Consider the following 15242-nt stretch of genomic DNA (forward strand, 5'->3'; position numbering starts at 1 on the left):
CACACACACACACACACACCCCACGCACACACACACACACACACACACACATACACACCGCACACACACACGCACACATACACACCACACACACACTAAACACTCCAGGGTGAATATCCTAAATACCAGGCATAGAACAGTTAGAACATTTCACAGTTGAAGGAGGTATTAAGGACAAAGCTAGACAAGGCTGATCCAGAGGTGAAAAGGAGCTCAGGCATCATCTCAGACTACAAACAGGTACAACACACACACACACACTCCTAATGCTATGTTGTTTCCTCTGTCTGTCAGATCTGTTCCCAGCTGACCAGTCGGGTGGAGAGGCTGCAGGCAGCACACAGAGAGGACCTGGTCAAACTCAGGGTGAGGATGAATATGGCACCGTCTGATGATGTCACAGTTTGACAATCACACAGTTTGATGATATCATTTGTTCTGAATGGATATCACCCCTCACTCTGCATGTTCATAATAAAACACTTTTGAACTCTCTCGTCAAACCCCTCCCACCCCTCTCCTCCCTCTCTCAGAATGCTGTGCTGGCGTGTTCTCGCTGCCGACAGGCTCTAGATTCTCCTGTTATGGAAGGCTTCTGTTCCACAGCCCCGTACCAGAGAAGTATCAGCACCAGAGAACCAGGCCAGCAGAGACCAGGAACAAGAACCAGACCAGCAGACGACTGGTACCAGAGAACAAGACCAGGAGAAGGTGTGTCTGTGGCCAGGTCACAGATCTGGAGAAGGAGCTGGCCCAGACTAAACTACAGATGGTAGAGGCCAAGTGCAAGATCCAGGTCAGCTCATAGCACACTACACACTTCATAGTGCACACTACACACTTGTTTTGTGGACAGTACACACTCCGTAGTGATATATGATGTGTTGTGTTGTCCCCTGTGTAGGAGCTGGAACACCAGAAGGGGGTGCTGCAACGTGATCTCCAGACAGCTAGGAACAGCTGGCTCAGTAATACTGTGAGCTCCATACAGTCAGCCGGAGGGGGCCTGCAGAGCAGCAGCCTACCCAGTGGGAGAGCCTCGGTAATGGGGCGTTCTCTCCATGGCCACCCCTTCTCAGCCTGGAGCTCCAGGATGGACCGGGGGGGAGATGTCTGACATGGAGATGGAAGGTAGGGGGAGAGACAGCAAGAGGACATACTGAGAGTATAGATAATATGTATTGGAATGATTATATACTGCTCAAAAAAATAAAGGGAACACTTAAACAACACATCCTAGATCTGAATGAAATAAATAATCTTATTAAATACTTTTTTCTTTACATAGTTGAATGTGCTGACAACAAAATCACACGAAAATAATCAATGGAAATCCAATTTATCAACCCATGGAGGTCTGGATTTGGAGTCACACTCAAAATTAAAGTGGAAAACCACACTACAGGCTGATCGAACTTTGATGTAATGTCCTTAAAACAAGTCAAAATGAGGCTCAGTAGTGTGTGTGGCCTCCACGTGCCTGTATGACCTCCCTACAATGCCTGGGCATGCTCCTGATGAGGTGGCGGATGGTCTCCTGAGGGATCTCCTCCCAGACCTGGACTAAAGCATCCGCCAACTCCTGGACAGTCTGTGGTGCAACGTGGCGTTGGTGGATGGAGCGAGACATGATGTCCCAGACGTGCTCAATTGGATTCAGGTCTGGGGAACGGGCGGGCCAGTCCATAGCATCAATGCCTTCCTCTTGCAGGATCTGCTGACACACTCCAGCCACATGAGGTCTAGCATTGTCTTGCATTAGGAGAAACCCAGGGCCAACCGCACCAGCGTATGGTCTCACAAGGGGTCTGAAGATCTCATCTCGGTACCTAATGGCAGTCAGGCTACCTCTGGCGAGCACATGGAGGGCTGTGCGGCCCCCCAAAGAAATGCCACCCCACACCATGACTGACCTACCGCCAAACCGGTCATGCTGGAGGATGTTGCAGGCAGCAGAACGTTCTCCACGGCGTCTCCAGACTCTGTCACGTCTGTCACGTGCTCAGTGTGAACCTGCTTTCATCTGTGAAGAGCACAGTGCGCCAGTGGCGAATTTGCCAATTTTGGTGTTCTCTGGCACATGCCAAACGTCCTGCACGGTGTTGGGCTGTAAGCACAACCCCCACCTGTGGACGTCGGGCCATCATACCACCCTCATGGAGTCTGTTTCTGACCGTTTGAGCAGACACATGCACATTTGTGGCCTGCTGGAGGTCATTTTGCAGGGCTCTGGCAGTGCTTCTCCTGCTCCTCCTTGCACAAAGGCGGAGGTAGCGGTCCTGCTGCTGGGTTGTTGCCCTCCTACGGCCTCCTCCACGTCTCCTGATGTACTGGCCTGTCTCCTGGTAGCGCCTCCATGCTCTGGACACTACGCTGACAGACACAGCAAACCTTCTTGCCACAGCTCGCATTGATGTGCCATCCTGGATGAGCTGCACTACCTGAGCCACTTGTGTGGGTTGTAGACTCCGTCTCATGCTACCACTAGAGTGAAAGCACCGCCAGCATTCAAAAGTGACCAAAACATCAGCCAGGAAGCATAGGAACTGAGAAGTGGTCTGTGGTCCCCACCTGCAGAACCACTCCTTTATTGGGGGTGTCTTGCTAATTGCCTATAATTTCTACCTGTTGTCTATTCCATTTGCACAACAGCATGTGAAATTTATTGTCAATCAGTGTTGCTTCCTAAGTGGACAGTTTGATTTCACAGAAGTGTGATTGACTTGGAGTTACATTGTGTTGTTAAAGTGTTCCCTTTATTTTTTTGAGCAGTGTACATGTCTATTGGTGACTGTTTGTTTCTGCATTTTAGTTCCTATTTTGGTTTTATTTGTTATTGTCATTTTTATTTTCAATCTTTTCTTATTTATACAGGAATTGTATGTTTTATGTATTGCTTTGGCTGCATTGTGTTTTCCCTAAAGCGTGTGAATAACTGAATCCTCTTAAAACAAAACTCCAAACAAGTAATACTTGTATGGTACCCAGTCCTTCATTCAAAACCTTTCAGTGTGCATTCATTTTTTGATTTGATTTGTTACATACAGTACATCTCTGATCTTGTCAATATCAGATTTTTTTTTTTACTTACAGTGAAGTAAAATCAATAGTCACCATTGCAGTACATTCAAGTATATATCCATACTTTTTATGTTTATACTTTACAGACATTTTCATTAAGTAGTTCTCAAAATCTGTAGCAGACAAACCAGTTCACATGTAAAGTCAGCCAGGTCACCCGGTATACAAGTCAGTATTCGACGTCCATCCTTATCTGAGGATGTCCGGAGATGATGTGGAAATCGGCCACTAGGAGCAACGGTGGACGCTGTTACCTTCAAGTAGGTTGTGATTTTCAGAAGTATCTGCCTCTGATTCCAAATTTTGGAAGTTTTAATCCAGCGATAGAAAGTTGTTTTTGAGATCGTTGTTTTAAGCCTATCCCAAACCTTAACCCTTACCTTAACCATTTGGAGTTATTAATGCCTAACCTTAAGATTTCGGAGTTAATGCCTAAACTTAACCTTAAACACTTCGAAATGTGATGTTTGAGAAACATGGATGAACGTCTAATTCTGACGTGAGACTGTGAGGGCTAGTTGTGTAATGTATAGGTTTACCAAACATATAAGTGATCATCAATTTAGAGCAGTCTGATTAAGTAATAGTAAATAGTCTTTTAACAAAAGAGAAGAGAAACATATCAAAAGTGAGCATCGTATTGTGCACGGCAGTTACGTTATATGAACATGTATTTCTAGATGAAACACTGGTGAAAATGTGACTGTATGATTTTGATTGTGAAATACTTAGTCAATTGAAAATGTGCTTAAAGTTTTGAAACAACTTCCTTGTTGGTGATCTGTTTTGAGTTTTGTACTAAGAGTAGTGAAAATGTACCACATAGCCTACTTGTTAAAATTGCACTGAAGCAATACAAAAAACTGTAAATCATGGACTTTATTAATCACAGTGAATTTCTTTGTACTTAGTCCAAATAGAGGAGACAGCAGAGAGCACAGATGAAGGGAACAAGTTGGGTAGTGTCTTAAATGACACCCTATTCCCTATAAAGTGCAATACTTTTGACTGAAGCAACATAGGACTGACACATAGGACTCTGGCCAAAATAGTGCATTATAGGGAATAGATTGTTATTTGGGATACAACCTTTATGTTAGACAACAAACCCTCCATTACACACCAGGGTCACGTTCAGGACAGGAGAGGGCAACATACTGAAAGTAAAGCTGACATGATTCCTATTTACTTTACATGTCAGATAAGAGGCATGTCTGTTCAACATAGAATATTTCTGTCTGAACGTTCCACGATCTGAATGTGATCCACAGAATGAGGAAAAAGCTTTCTGTTCTCTCTCTCCTATTTCTCTCTGCTCCCCTCCCTACACTGTTTATCATTTTCTCTTCTCTTCTTACAAACACTTGAGGACATAGAAGTTGCAGGTCGTCCCACGCGGACACCCGCACAGCGTTCCGACACGCGCACCCTTGCGAACAGCGCACTGCTCGCCCGCGTCACACTGGAAACAAACAGTCTGATTATTCATTGAGTGATGATGACGGTGGCGTCTGTCTCCAGACTATGGGATTCTGAAACGTCTACAACGGTTCCCAGAACCAGATTAATCCTAGCAACCCCTGAACTATATCTTTTTTAAACACGGTCAATTGAGAACCTTTATCGAAAGTCCCGTTTTAACCATTTGAAACACGCAATATAAGGCTAGACTCAATGAAGAAGTAAAATGCACGATACAGACAGGCTAACTACTTAAAAAGTGTTTATAATAGGACTTTAACCACTTTAAAATGGTCGATCAGGTCTACTCTTACCGACGGCAGCCAGCCGAGCTTCTTTTCTGATAACGGCATCTGTTTGTTCTTCAGTTTCTCCAGAACTTCTTGCAAAGCTTCAATCTACATGACAAGAGAAAAACAAAAACGATAGACTTCTATAGATATAGCTAGAAAACAAGTACAAAGATAGGGATGAATCGACTAAACTAACACATTGCCAAACGCACAAACCAAACAACTTCACAAACATAAAACTATTTAAACTTACCAGATCCTTCTCTTCTTGTGATTTGTGGGGGAACTCTAGAGCGCGAGTCTCAAACTCCAACGAGGTGTCGCCGTCAGCGAGACAGAGACATGCGCAGCAGGAGGCGGCGAGGAAAAGCAGTTGAATGCTGGCCATGGTGCTGAAACAACCAGAAGGGATGGAGATACAGCGGGGCCTCTGCAGGTGGTTAGCAGGGGCTTGGTGAACACTGGGCGGGTGAAGTGGGCTATGATTCGGGGTGATAGACGCGAGGGCTTGATTTTATAGCGTTTGCTGACGTCATACAGCTACAGTAATATGTATGACCACTGACATGAGCGGAGCGACAGACGTAACCACTGACCGGAGAGGGTCATATGCACGCACATACACGCGCCAGAGGATGTTGTGATGGAGAGGCGTTGTCTGATAGAACACCTCTGTTCACCTCTTTCCAATAATCCCAGGTCACAGCCCCTGGCTGTTAAGACCAATCTTTAATCAGCATCCAATTTCCTCTTGGGTGTGTGTGTGTGTGTATGCCTAACCTCTCATTTGCTCATTTGGTCCAGGAGAACTGTGTACACAGTGAGCAGGCCTGAGACTCTACATCACAGGCTAATCTCACCAGACCACTTAAATAACCCACCTCTATCTCTCTCTCTCTCTCTCTCACACACACACACACACACACACACACACACACACACACACACACACACACACACACACACACACACACACACACACACACACACACACACACACACACACACACACACACACACACACACACACACACACACACACACACACACACACACACACACACACAAAAAATACTATTTCCAAGCAAGAATTCTGCTTAGGAGTGGTTTTTGTGGGGAGGAGAAAACTGAAAACCAGCTCTTATTGGCTGAGGTTTGGAACTCTCTTTGTCTATTCATCAATTTACCGCATTGTGATGTCACCATGGAAAGGTGGAACTCCCGTCCCATGCAAACCTGCTGATTAGAAGGTCCCGTGTAGATTATCATTTCAACCAGCAACTATCAGGAATTAACACTGATTTGACAAAATCACACTTTTAGAGTGTTTGTTTCATCACCTGTTGTTGTACAATACAGGAGCGCAACTTTGTTTTTAGAAGTACATAATATAATAATATATATATATATATTTTAATCCAGTCAGACAAACACTCCAAACAGCCTACCCGGCCGCTCGGAGGCGTCCGCACGGTCCTAAAGCACACCGTTGCCTCGTTTTGTATCACATTCCAATTCTAAAACTGGGGGGGGGACAAAAACGTAATTTCAGAATGTGGCCGGGACATGTCCTCCCCATCCCCAGTGAAAGTTGCACCCCTAGTACAATATGATATAAAACACAGGAAAAACAGAATGTTGACTGCACTGGGCCTTTAAAGTGAACCTATTGATCCAGTGCAACCCTGCTGAACCAAAGTAGTCAACACTAGAAAATAAAGATTAGTCAGATATGAAGACAGCTGTGTGTGGGCATGTCTACTTGTGTGTGTGTTTGTGTGTGTTCTATTTGTCTGAACAGGATGCTTTTCAGATATCAGCGCCTGTTAATATCATTGCAACGAATGTAATGTTTACAACAATATTTGGACAAAACACTTGAACCTATTTTCTTGTTGTTGTGACAACTGCTTATAGGTCTCTTTTTTGTTTGTTTAAAAGATCCTTTACGTGAGAGACACCACTGTCCTCAATGGTACTCCCACCGTCTTTGGTCTTTGTCATGGTAGCTAGCAGCGTATGTTAGGCTGTTACTCCTCGCAGTTCTTTTGGGTTGTTGTCCTGTTGCATCACCTAACTTCTGTTGAGCTTCAATTGGCGGACATATCGCCATACATTCTCCTGCAAAATGTCTTGATAAACTTGGGAATTCATTTCTCCGTCGATGATAGCAAGCTGTCCAGGCCCTGAGGCAGCAAAGCTGCCCCAAACCATGATGCTCCCTCCACTATAGTTTACAGTTGGGATGAGGTTTTGATGTTGGTGTGCTGTGCCTTTTTCTCTCCACACATAGTGTTGTGTCTTCCTTCCAAACACCACAACTTAAGTTTCATCTGTCCACAGAATATTTTGCTAGTAGCGCTGTGGAACATCCAGATGCTCTTTTGCGAACTTCAGACATGCAGCAATGTTTTTTTGGACAGCAGTGGCTTCTTCCATGGTGTCCTCCCATGAACACCATTCTTGTTGAGTGTTTTACGTATTGTAGACTCGCCAAAAGAGATGTTAGCTTGTTCCAGAGATTTCTGTAAGTCTTTAGCTGACACTCTAGGACTCTTCTTAACCTCATTGAGCATTCTGCGCTGTGTTCTTGCTGTCATCTTTGTAGGATGGCCACTCCTATGGAGAGTAGCAACAGTGCTGAAATTTCTCCATTTATTGACAATTTGTCTTACCGTGGACTGACTTTTAGAGATACTTTTGTAACCATTCCCAGCTTCATGCAAGGCAACAATTCTTAATCTTAGGCCTTCTGAGATCTCTTTTGTTCGAGGAATGGTTCACATCAGGCAATGCTTATTGTGAATAGCAACCTTACATTTTGTGAGATGCATGGCAATGACCTGGTGTTGACAGAGTGTGAGGTCTACAGAGTGGAGGGTGAGTGACAGTCACTTAGGACAAATCTCACATGGTACCATGTTCCTTTTATAGTGGACTACTTTTTCTACTTTTTTAATGTAATGAACAGGAATAGACTAACAGACCTTTGAACAATGTATGCCCATTGATACAGTACATATTAACCCCATTTCTATCCATACAGACTTAGGAGGTCGTCTGGCAAAGCCCTGGAGAAACGCACTTTGGACATCTGAGTAAGTATTACAGTCTTTGAACCTAACCTAACTTAAACTGCACACCATATACCAAAAATACAGCAATTCAGTTATTATAAAAAATTGTAGGAATAGAGAACAATTGAAGGAAAACAGGTGACTGAGCCCCAGCCGAGGGAAGAAGTGCAACTGCCAACACCAGAGTCCGAAGGGATACATTCTAATAACAAGTATATCACATAAGCATATTATGCAGATAAGACATCTTAATTATCTATGTTACCCAACTAATTCTGATTCTTCCGCCACAGCCCCTTTGGCAGCGATTACAGCCTTGATTATTCTTAGGTATGATGCTACAAGCTTGGCACACCTGTATCTGGGGAGTTTCTCCCATTCTTCTCTGCAGATCCTCAAGCTCGGTCAGGTTGGATGGGGAGAGCTGCTGCACAGCTATTTTCAGGTCTCTTCAGAGATGTTCGATCGGGTTCGAGACGGGCTCTGGCTGGGCCACTCAAGGACATTCAGAGACTTGTCCCGAAGCCACTCCTGCATTGTCTTGGCTGTGTGCCTAGGGTCGTTGTCCTGTTGGAAGGTTGAACCTTCGCTCCAGTCTGAGGTCCTGAGCACTCTGGAGCAGGTTTTCATCAAGGATCTCTCTGTACTTTGCTCCGTTCATCTTTGCCTCGATCCTGACTAGTATTCCAGTCCCTGCCACTGAAAAACATCCCCACAGCATGATGCTGCCACCACCATGCTTCACCGTAGGGATGGTGCCAGGTTTCTTCCAGACGTGACGTTTGGCATTCAGGCCAAAGAGTTTCATCAGACCAGAGAATCTTGTTTCTCATGGTCTGAGAGTCTGTTGGTGCCTTTTGGAAAACTCCAAGTGGGCTGTCATGTGCCTTTTACTGAGGAGTGGCTCTGCCTCGACATTATCCTGTCTCGGAGCTCTACCGATAATTCCTGCGACCTCATGGCTTGGTTTTTGCTCTGGCATGCACTGTCAACTGTGGGACCTTACATAGACAGGTGTGTGCCTTTCCAAATCATGTCCAATCAATTGAATTTACCACAGGTGGATTCCAATCAAGTTGTAGAAACATCTTAAGGATGATCAATGGAAACAGGATGCACCTGAGCTCAATTGAGTCTCATAGCAAAGGGTCTGAATACTTATGTAAATAAGGTATTTCAGTTTTTTTCTATTATACCCTTGTAAAATTTTCTAAAAACCTGTTTTCACTTTGTCATTATGGGGTATTGTCAGTAGTTGCTAGGAGTGGTGGTAGGAGTCAGGCGCAGAGAGCAGAGGTAAGGAACTTTGTGTTTATTAAATAAAACACAACACGATTGACGCCAACACAACCGGCGTGGAAAAAATGCAAAGTGCCCAGAACAGGTGCACAGCATGCATAAAATATAACAGTAGTAGATCGCCAGCACATCCAAATACAAAACACAACCTGACGCTAAATAATCCCGCACAAACCTGGGCGGGCTAACCAGGCTTAAATAACCAAAATCAAAAGACCCAAATGAGGAACAGGTGCAAACAATAAGACATACCAAACGAAAAGGAAAAAGGGATCAGCGGTGGGATTCGTGACAGTACCCCCCTCCTGACGCGCGGCTCCCGCAGCGCGCCGCCACCGACCTCGAGGGCGACCCGGAGGACGAGGCGCAGGGCGATCCCCATGAAGGCGGTGGAACTCCCTCAGTAGTGGGGGGTCCAAAATGTCCTTCCTGGGTACCCAGCACCTCTCCTCCGTGCCGTACCCCTCCCAGTCGACGAGGTACTGTAGGCCCCCCCCCCCGAAGTCTGGAGTCCAGAATGGCGCGTATCTTATACGCCGGGGACCCCCCAATGTCCAGCGGGGGGGAAGGAACTTCCGACACCTCACCTTCCTGCATGGGACCAGCCACCACCGGCCTGAGGAGAGACACATGAAACGAGGGGTTAATACGGTAGTAAGATGGAAGTTGTAACCGGTAACACACCTCGTTTATCCTCCTCAGGACTTTAAACGGCCCTACACACTGCGGGCCCAGCTTCCGGCAGGGCAAGCGGAGGGGCAGGTTTCTAGCCGAGAGCCAGACTCGATCCCCTGGTGCAAACACAGGGGTCTCACTGCGGTGCTGGTCAGCGCTCTTCTTCTGCCATCCACTCACCTTTGTGAGTGCGTCTTGGACGACTCACCAAGTGTCCTTCGAGCGCTGCACCCAATCCTCCACCGCAGGAGCCTCGGTCTGGCTCTGGTGCCATGGAGCCAGGACCGGCTGGTAGCCCAACACGCACTGGAACGGTGACATGTTGGTTGATGAGTGACGTAGAGAATTTTGGGCTATTTCTGCCCATGGCACGTATCTCGCCCATTCCCTGGGCCGGTCCTGGCAATACGTCCTTAGAAACCTACCCACCTCTTGGTTCACCCTCTCCACCTGCCCATTACTCTCGGGGTGGAAACCCGAGGTCAGGCTGACCGAGACCCCCAAACGTTCCATGAACGCCCTCCAAACTCTGGACGTGAACTGGGGACCCCGATCAGAAACGATGTCCTCGGGCACCCCGTAGTGCCGGAAGACATGGGTAAACAGGGCCTCCGCAGTCTGCAGAGCCGTAGGGAGACCGGGCAACGGGATGAGACGACAGGACTTCGAGAACCGATCCACAACGACCAGGATAGTGGTGTTCCCCTGAGATACGGGAAGGTCTGTGAGGAAGTCCACTGACAAGTGTGACCACAGCCGCTGTGGAACGGGGAGGGGGTGTAATTTCCCTCTAGGCAGGTGTCGAGGAGCCTTGCTCTGAGCGCACACCGAGCAGGAGGAAACATAAAACCGCACGTCCTTACCCAAGGTGGGCCACCAGTACTTCCCCCTCAGGTTCCGCACTGTCCTCTCAATCCCAGGGTGACCCGAGGAGGGGAGATTATGGGCCCATCGAATCAATCGATCACGGAGACCAAGCGGTACGTACTGAACACCTGCCGGACACTGCGATGGTGCAGGTTCCGACCGTAACGCCCGCTCGATCTCCGCGTCCAACTCCCATACCACCGGAGCTACCAAGCACGATGCTGGAAGAATGGGAGCCGGATCGATGGCCCTCTCCTCGGTGTCATATAGGTGGGACAGTGCATCGGCCTTCGTGTTCTGTGAACCTGGCCGATAAGAAATCGTGAACCGGAAACGGGTAAAGAACATGGCCCACCTGGCCTGACGCGGATTCATTCTCCTAGCTGCCCGGATGTACTCGAGATTACGGTGGTCAGTCCAGATGAGGAAAGGGTGCTTAGCCCCCTCAAGCCAATGTCTCCACACCTTCAGAGCCTTGACCACAGCTAACAACTCCCTGTCCCCACGTCATAGTTCTGCTCCGCCGGCCCGAGCTTCCTAGAAAAGAAAGCGCACGGGCGGAGTTTGGGTGACGTGCCCGAGCGGTGTGATAGCAAGGCCCCCACCACAGTCTCGGACGCGTCCACCTCTACTATGAATGCCAAAGAGGGATCCGGATGAGCCAGCACTGGAGCGACGGTAAACAGCTCCTTCAGGCGACTGAACGCTCTGTTCGCCTCTGCTGACCAGAGCAAGCGCGCCGGACCCCCCTTCAGCAGTGAGGTAATGGGAGCAGCAACTTGACCAAAGCCCCGGATAAACCTCCGGTAGTAATTGGCAAACCCTAAAAACCGCTGCACCTCCTTTACCGTGGTCGGAGTCGGCCAATTACGCACGGCTTTAACGCGGTCATCCTCCATCACCACCCCCGAGGTGGAAATGCGATACCCCAGGAAGGAAACGGCTCGTTTGAAAAACTCACATTTCTCAGCCTTGACGTACAGGTCATTCTCCAGCAGTCGCCCAAGCACCTTGCGCACCAGGGAGACATGCGCGGCGCGGGTGGCGGAATAAATCAGGATGTCGTCAATATACACCACCACCCCCTGCCCGTGCAGGTCCCTGAGAATCTCGTCAACAAAGGATTGAAAGACGGCTGGAGCATTCTTTAACCCATACGGCATGACGAGGTACTCATAGTGGCCCGATGTGGTACTGAATGCGGTTTTCCACTCGTCTCCTCTCCGGATACGCACCAGATTGTAAGCGCTCCTGAGGTCCAGTTTCGTGAAAAAACGCGCGCCGTGAAATGATTCCACCGCCGTAGCGATGAGAGGTAGTGGGTAACTGAACCCTACTGTGATGGAATTTAGACCTCGATAATCAATGCACGGACGCAACCCTCCATCCTTTTTCTTCACGAAAAAGAAACTCGAGGAGACGGGTGACATGGAGGGCCGAATGTACCCCTGTCTCAGAGATTCCGTGACATATGTCTCCATAGCCAACGTCTCCTCCTGTGACAATGGGTACACGTGACTCCTGGGAAGTGCAGCGTTTACCTGGAGATTTATCACGCAATCCCCTTGTCGATGAGGTGGTAATCGGGTCGCCTTCTTTTTACAGAAGGCGATTGCCAAATTGGCATATTCTGAGGGAATGCGCACAGTGGAAACCTGGTCTGGACTCTCCACCTTCGTCGCACCGATGGAAACTCCCTTACACCTGCCTGAGCACTCCTCTGACCACCCTCTGAGAGCCCCCTGTCTCCACGAAATATTGGGATTGTGATTGGCCAGCCAGGGAACCCCCAGCACCACCGGAAACGCAGGAGAATCAATGAGGAAGAGACTAATCCGTTCCCCATGATCCCCCTGCGTTACCATGTCCAGTGGCACCGTGGCCTCCCTGACCAGTCCTGACCCTAATGGTCGGCTATCTAAGGAGTGCACGGGGAAAGGTTGGTCCAACGACACCAGGAAAATCCCTAGCCTTAATGCGAGCCCACGATCCATAAAGTTTCCAGCTGCGCCTGAATCGACTAGCACCTTATGCTGGAAAGAGGGAGAAAACAAGGGGAAAGTTACTAAAATGAACATATGACCAACAGGGAGCTCTGGGTGAGGTTGGTGCTTACTCACCTGAGGTGAACGAGGAGTGCTCCGCCTGCCATCCTGATTCCCAGAGGAGCTCCCCCAGCACCGGTCGGTAGTGTGTCCTCTCCGATCACACTGGGTACAAGAGGAGCCTCCTCCTCCGGTTCCCCTGGACGCAGCCCCCCCTAGCTCCATAGGGATGGGAGCTGGAGGACCTGGAGGTGGAACCAACAGGGCCCTGTCTGGACGCCCGCGCGCAGCCAGCAGGTTGTCGAGACGAATGGACATGTCGATTAGTTCATCTAGTGAGAGGGTAGTGTCCCGACAGGCTAGCTCACGGTGGACGTCCTCCCGGAGGCTACACCGATAGTGGTCCATCAGGGCCCTGTCGTTCCACCCCGCTCCAGCAGCCAAGGTCTGGAACTCCAAAGCAAAGTCCTGTGCGCTCCTCGTCTCCTGCCGCAGGTGGAACAGCCGTTCACCCGCCGCCCGGCCTTCTGCTGGGTGGTCGAACACGGCCCGGAAACGGCGGGTGAACTCGGGGTAGTGATCCCTTGCCGAGTCTGGGCCATACCACACTGCGTTGGCCCACTCCAGGGCACGTCCCGTTAAGCAGGAGACGAGGACGCCTACGCTCTCCTCTCCCGAGGGAGTCGGACGAACGGTAGCCAGGTACAACTCCAGCTGCAGCAGGAACCCCTGGCACCCAGCCGCCGCTCCATCGTACTCCCTGGGGAGAGCCAGGCGTAGGGCTCCGGGTCCGGACGTCGGAGGAGGGGTAGATGGTGGAGGGGGAATAGGTGCTGGGGATGCGGCAGGGAGGCCACTCCTCTCCCATCGGTCCATCCTCTCCATCATCTGGTCCATCGCTGAGCCGATTCGGTGGAGGATGGTGGTATGGTGGAGGACCCGTTCCTCCATCGATGGGAGAGGAGGGGAGGCTGCTCCTGCTGACTCCATAGTTGGTGCGGGATTCTGTCAGTAGTTGCTAGGAGTGGTGGTAGGAGTCAGGCGCAGAGAGCAGAGGTAAGGAACTTTGTGTTTATTAAATAAAGCACAACACGATCGACGCCAACACAACCGGCGTGGAAAAAATGCAAAGTGCCCAGAACAGGTGCACAGCATGCATAAAATATAACAGTAGTAGATCGCCAGCACATCCAAATACAAAACACAACCTGACGCTAAATAATCCCGCACAAACCTGGACGGGCTAACCAGGCTTAAATAACCAAAATCAAAAGACCCAAATGAGGAACAGGTGCAAACAATAAGACATACCAAACGAAAAGGAAAAAGGGATCAGCGGCGGCTAGTAGGCCGGTGACGACGACCGCCGAGCGCCGCCCGAGCAGGCAGGGGAGCCACCTTCGGTGGGATTCGTGACAGGTATTGTGTGTAGATTGCTGAGGATTGTTATTATTATTGTTTTATCCATTTCAGAATAATGCTGTAATGTAACAAAATGTGGAAAAAGTCAAGGGGTGTGAATAGTTTCCGAAGGCACTGTATATCCTATTCAGACCCTCCTATGTCAGTGTGAAACATTACATGAAATGCATTGCTCTCATATGCAATCCTCCTGAGAGTCATTATTTCCCACTGCATGTTGATCCCAGGCATTCCCCAGCTCGTACTGCTGACCAAAGTGGACAAGGCCTCCGGCTGGTACTGCTGACCAAAGTGGACGAGGCCTCCAGCTGCTACTGCTGACCAAAGTGGACGAGGCCTCCAGCTGCTACTGCTGACCAAAGTGGACGAGGCCTCCAGCTGCTACTGCTGACCAAAGTGGACGAGGCCTCCAGCTGCTACTGCTGACCAAAGTGGATGAGGCCTGCCGCCTGGTGGCAGAGGATCTGCAGAATGTTTACCTCAGCCACTACATAAAGAGGAAGGTGAGATGTTTACTAATTGCATGTAACTGCATGGCTGTTAAAGATCAACACAAAGTGCTAATTGGCTAAGTTAAAGGTAAAGTTCCCACAAATTACAAAATTACATCGGTTTCCTTACCCTGTAAGCAGTCTATGGACAAGGTATGACCTCAATCCATGCTTCGGTTTAGTTTCCATGGCACGGTTTCCAAATGCATCTGTGGCACAGAACCCATTTAGCATTTGTGGCACAAATCCCATTCAAGTCATGGGACCTATATTAGCATTTTCCGCGCATCATGCTCAAATCATCTATACGTAACTTTGTTGAGCTTCACAATCAATTTGAGATACTTTTGGATGATTTGGACATGTTGAGCGTTACGTCCTAATAATAACGGTCCAATGACTTGAATGGGATTTGTGCCACAAATGCTAAAATGTTAGCATTTAGAAACCGTGTCAGGGAAATAAAACCAATGCCTTGATTGCTGTCATACCTTGTCCATAGACTGCTAACAGGGTAAGGAAACCAACGTA

At 48.6% G+C, this 15242-nt stretch overlaps 1 protein-coding gene across 1 annotated transcript; it reads right to left on the reverse strand.

Moving 5' to 3' along the window:
- Positions 1 to 3942: 3942 nt before the first annotated feature.
- On the reverse strand, positions 3943 to 5304 carry LOC115195228 (cocaine- and amphetamine-regulated transcript protein-like). The gene is made up of 3 exons (XM_029755008.1): positions 5089 to 5304; positions 4857 to 4940; positions 3943 to 4543 (listed from the first exon to the last, which is right to left on the reverse strand). The coding sequence occupies exons 1-3, from the start codon at positions 5221 to 5223 to the stop codon at positions 4436 to 4438; spliced, it is 327 nt and encodes a 108-aa protein (XP_029610868.1). The 5' UTR covers positions 5224 to 5304; the 3' UTR covers positions 3943 to 4435.
- Positions 5305 to 15242: the final 9938 nt, after the last annotated feature.

This window comes from Salmo trutta, chromosome 6 (assembly GCF_901001165.1).
Source record: "Salmo trutta chromosome 6, fSalTru1.1, whole genome shotgun sequence".
Taxonomy (NCBI): domain Eukaryota; kingdom Metazoa; phylum Chordata; class Actinopteri; order Salmoniformes; family Salmonidae; genus Salmo; species Salmo trutta.

Excerpts from the sequence above, each read along its gene's own strand:
- LOC115195228 (XM_029755008.1), bottom strand. The coding sequence starts at position 5,223 with ATGGCCAGCATTCAACTGCTTTTCCTCGCCGCCTCCTGCTGCGCATGT. Across the intron at positions 4,941-5,088 it reads CACAAGAAGAGAAGGATCTG|ATTGAAGCTTTGCAAGAAGT; the intron begins GTAAGTTTAAAT and ends CTTGTCATGTAG. Across the intron at positions 4,544-4,856 it reads AGCTCGGCTGGCTGCCGTCG|TGTGACGCGGGCGAGCAGTG; the intron begins GTAAGAGTAGAC and ends GTTTGTTTCCAG.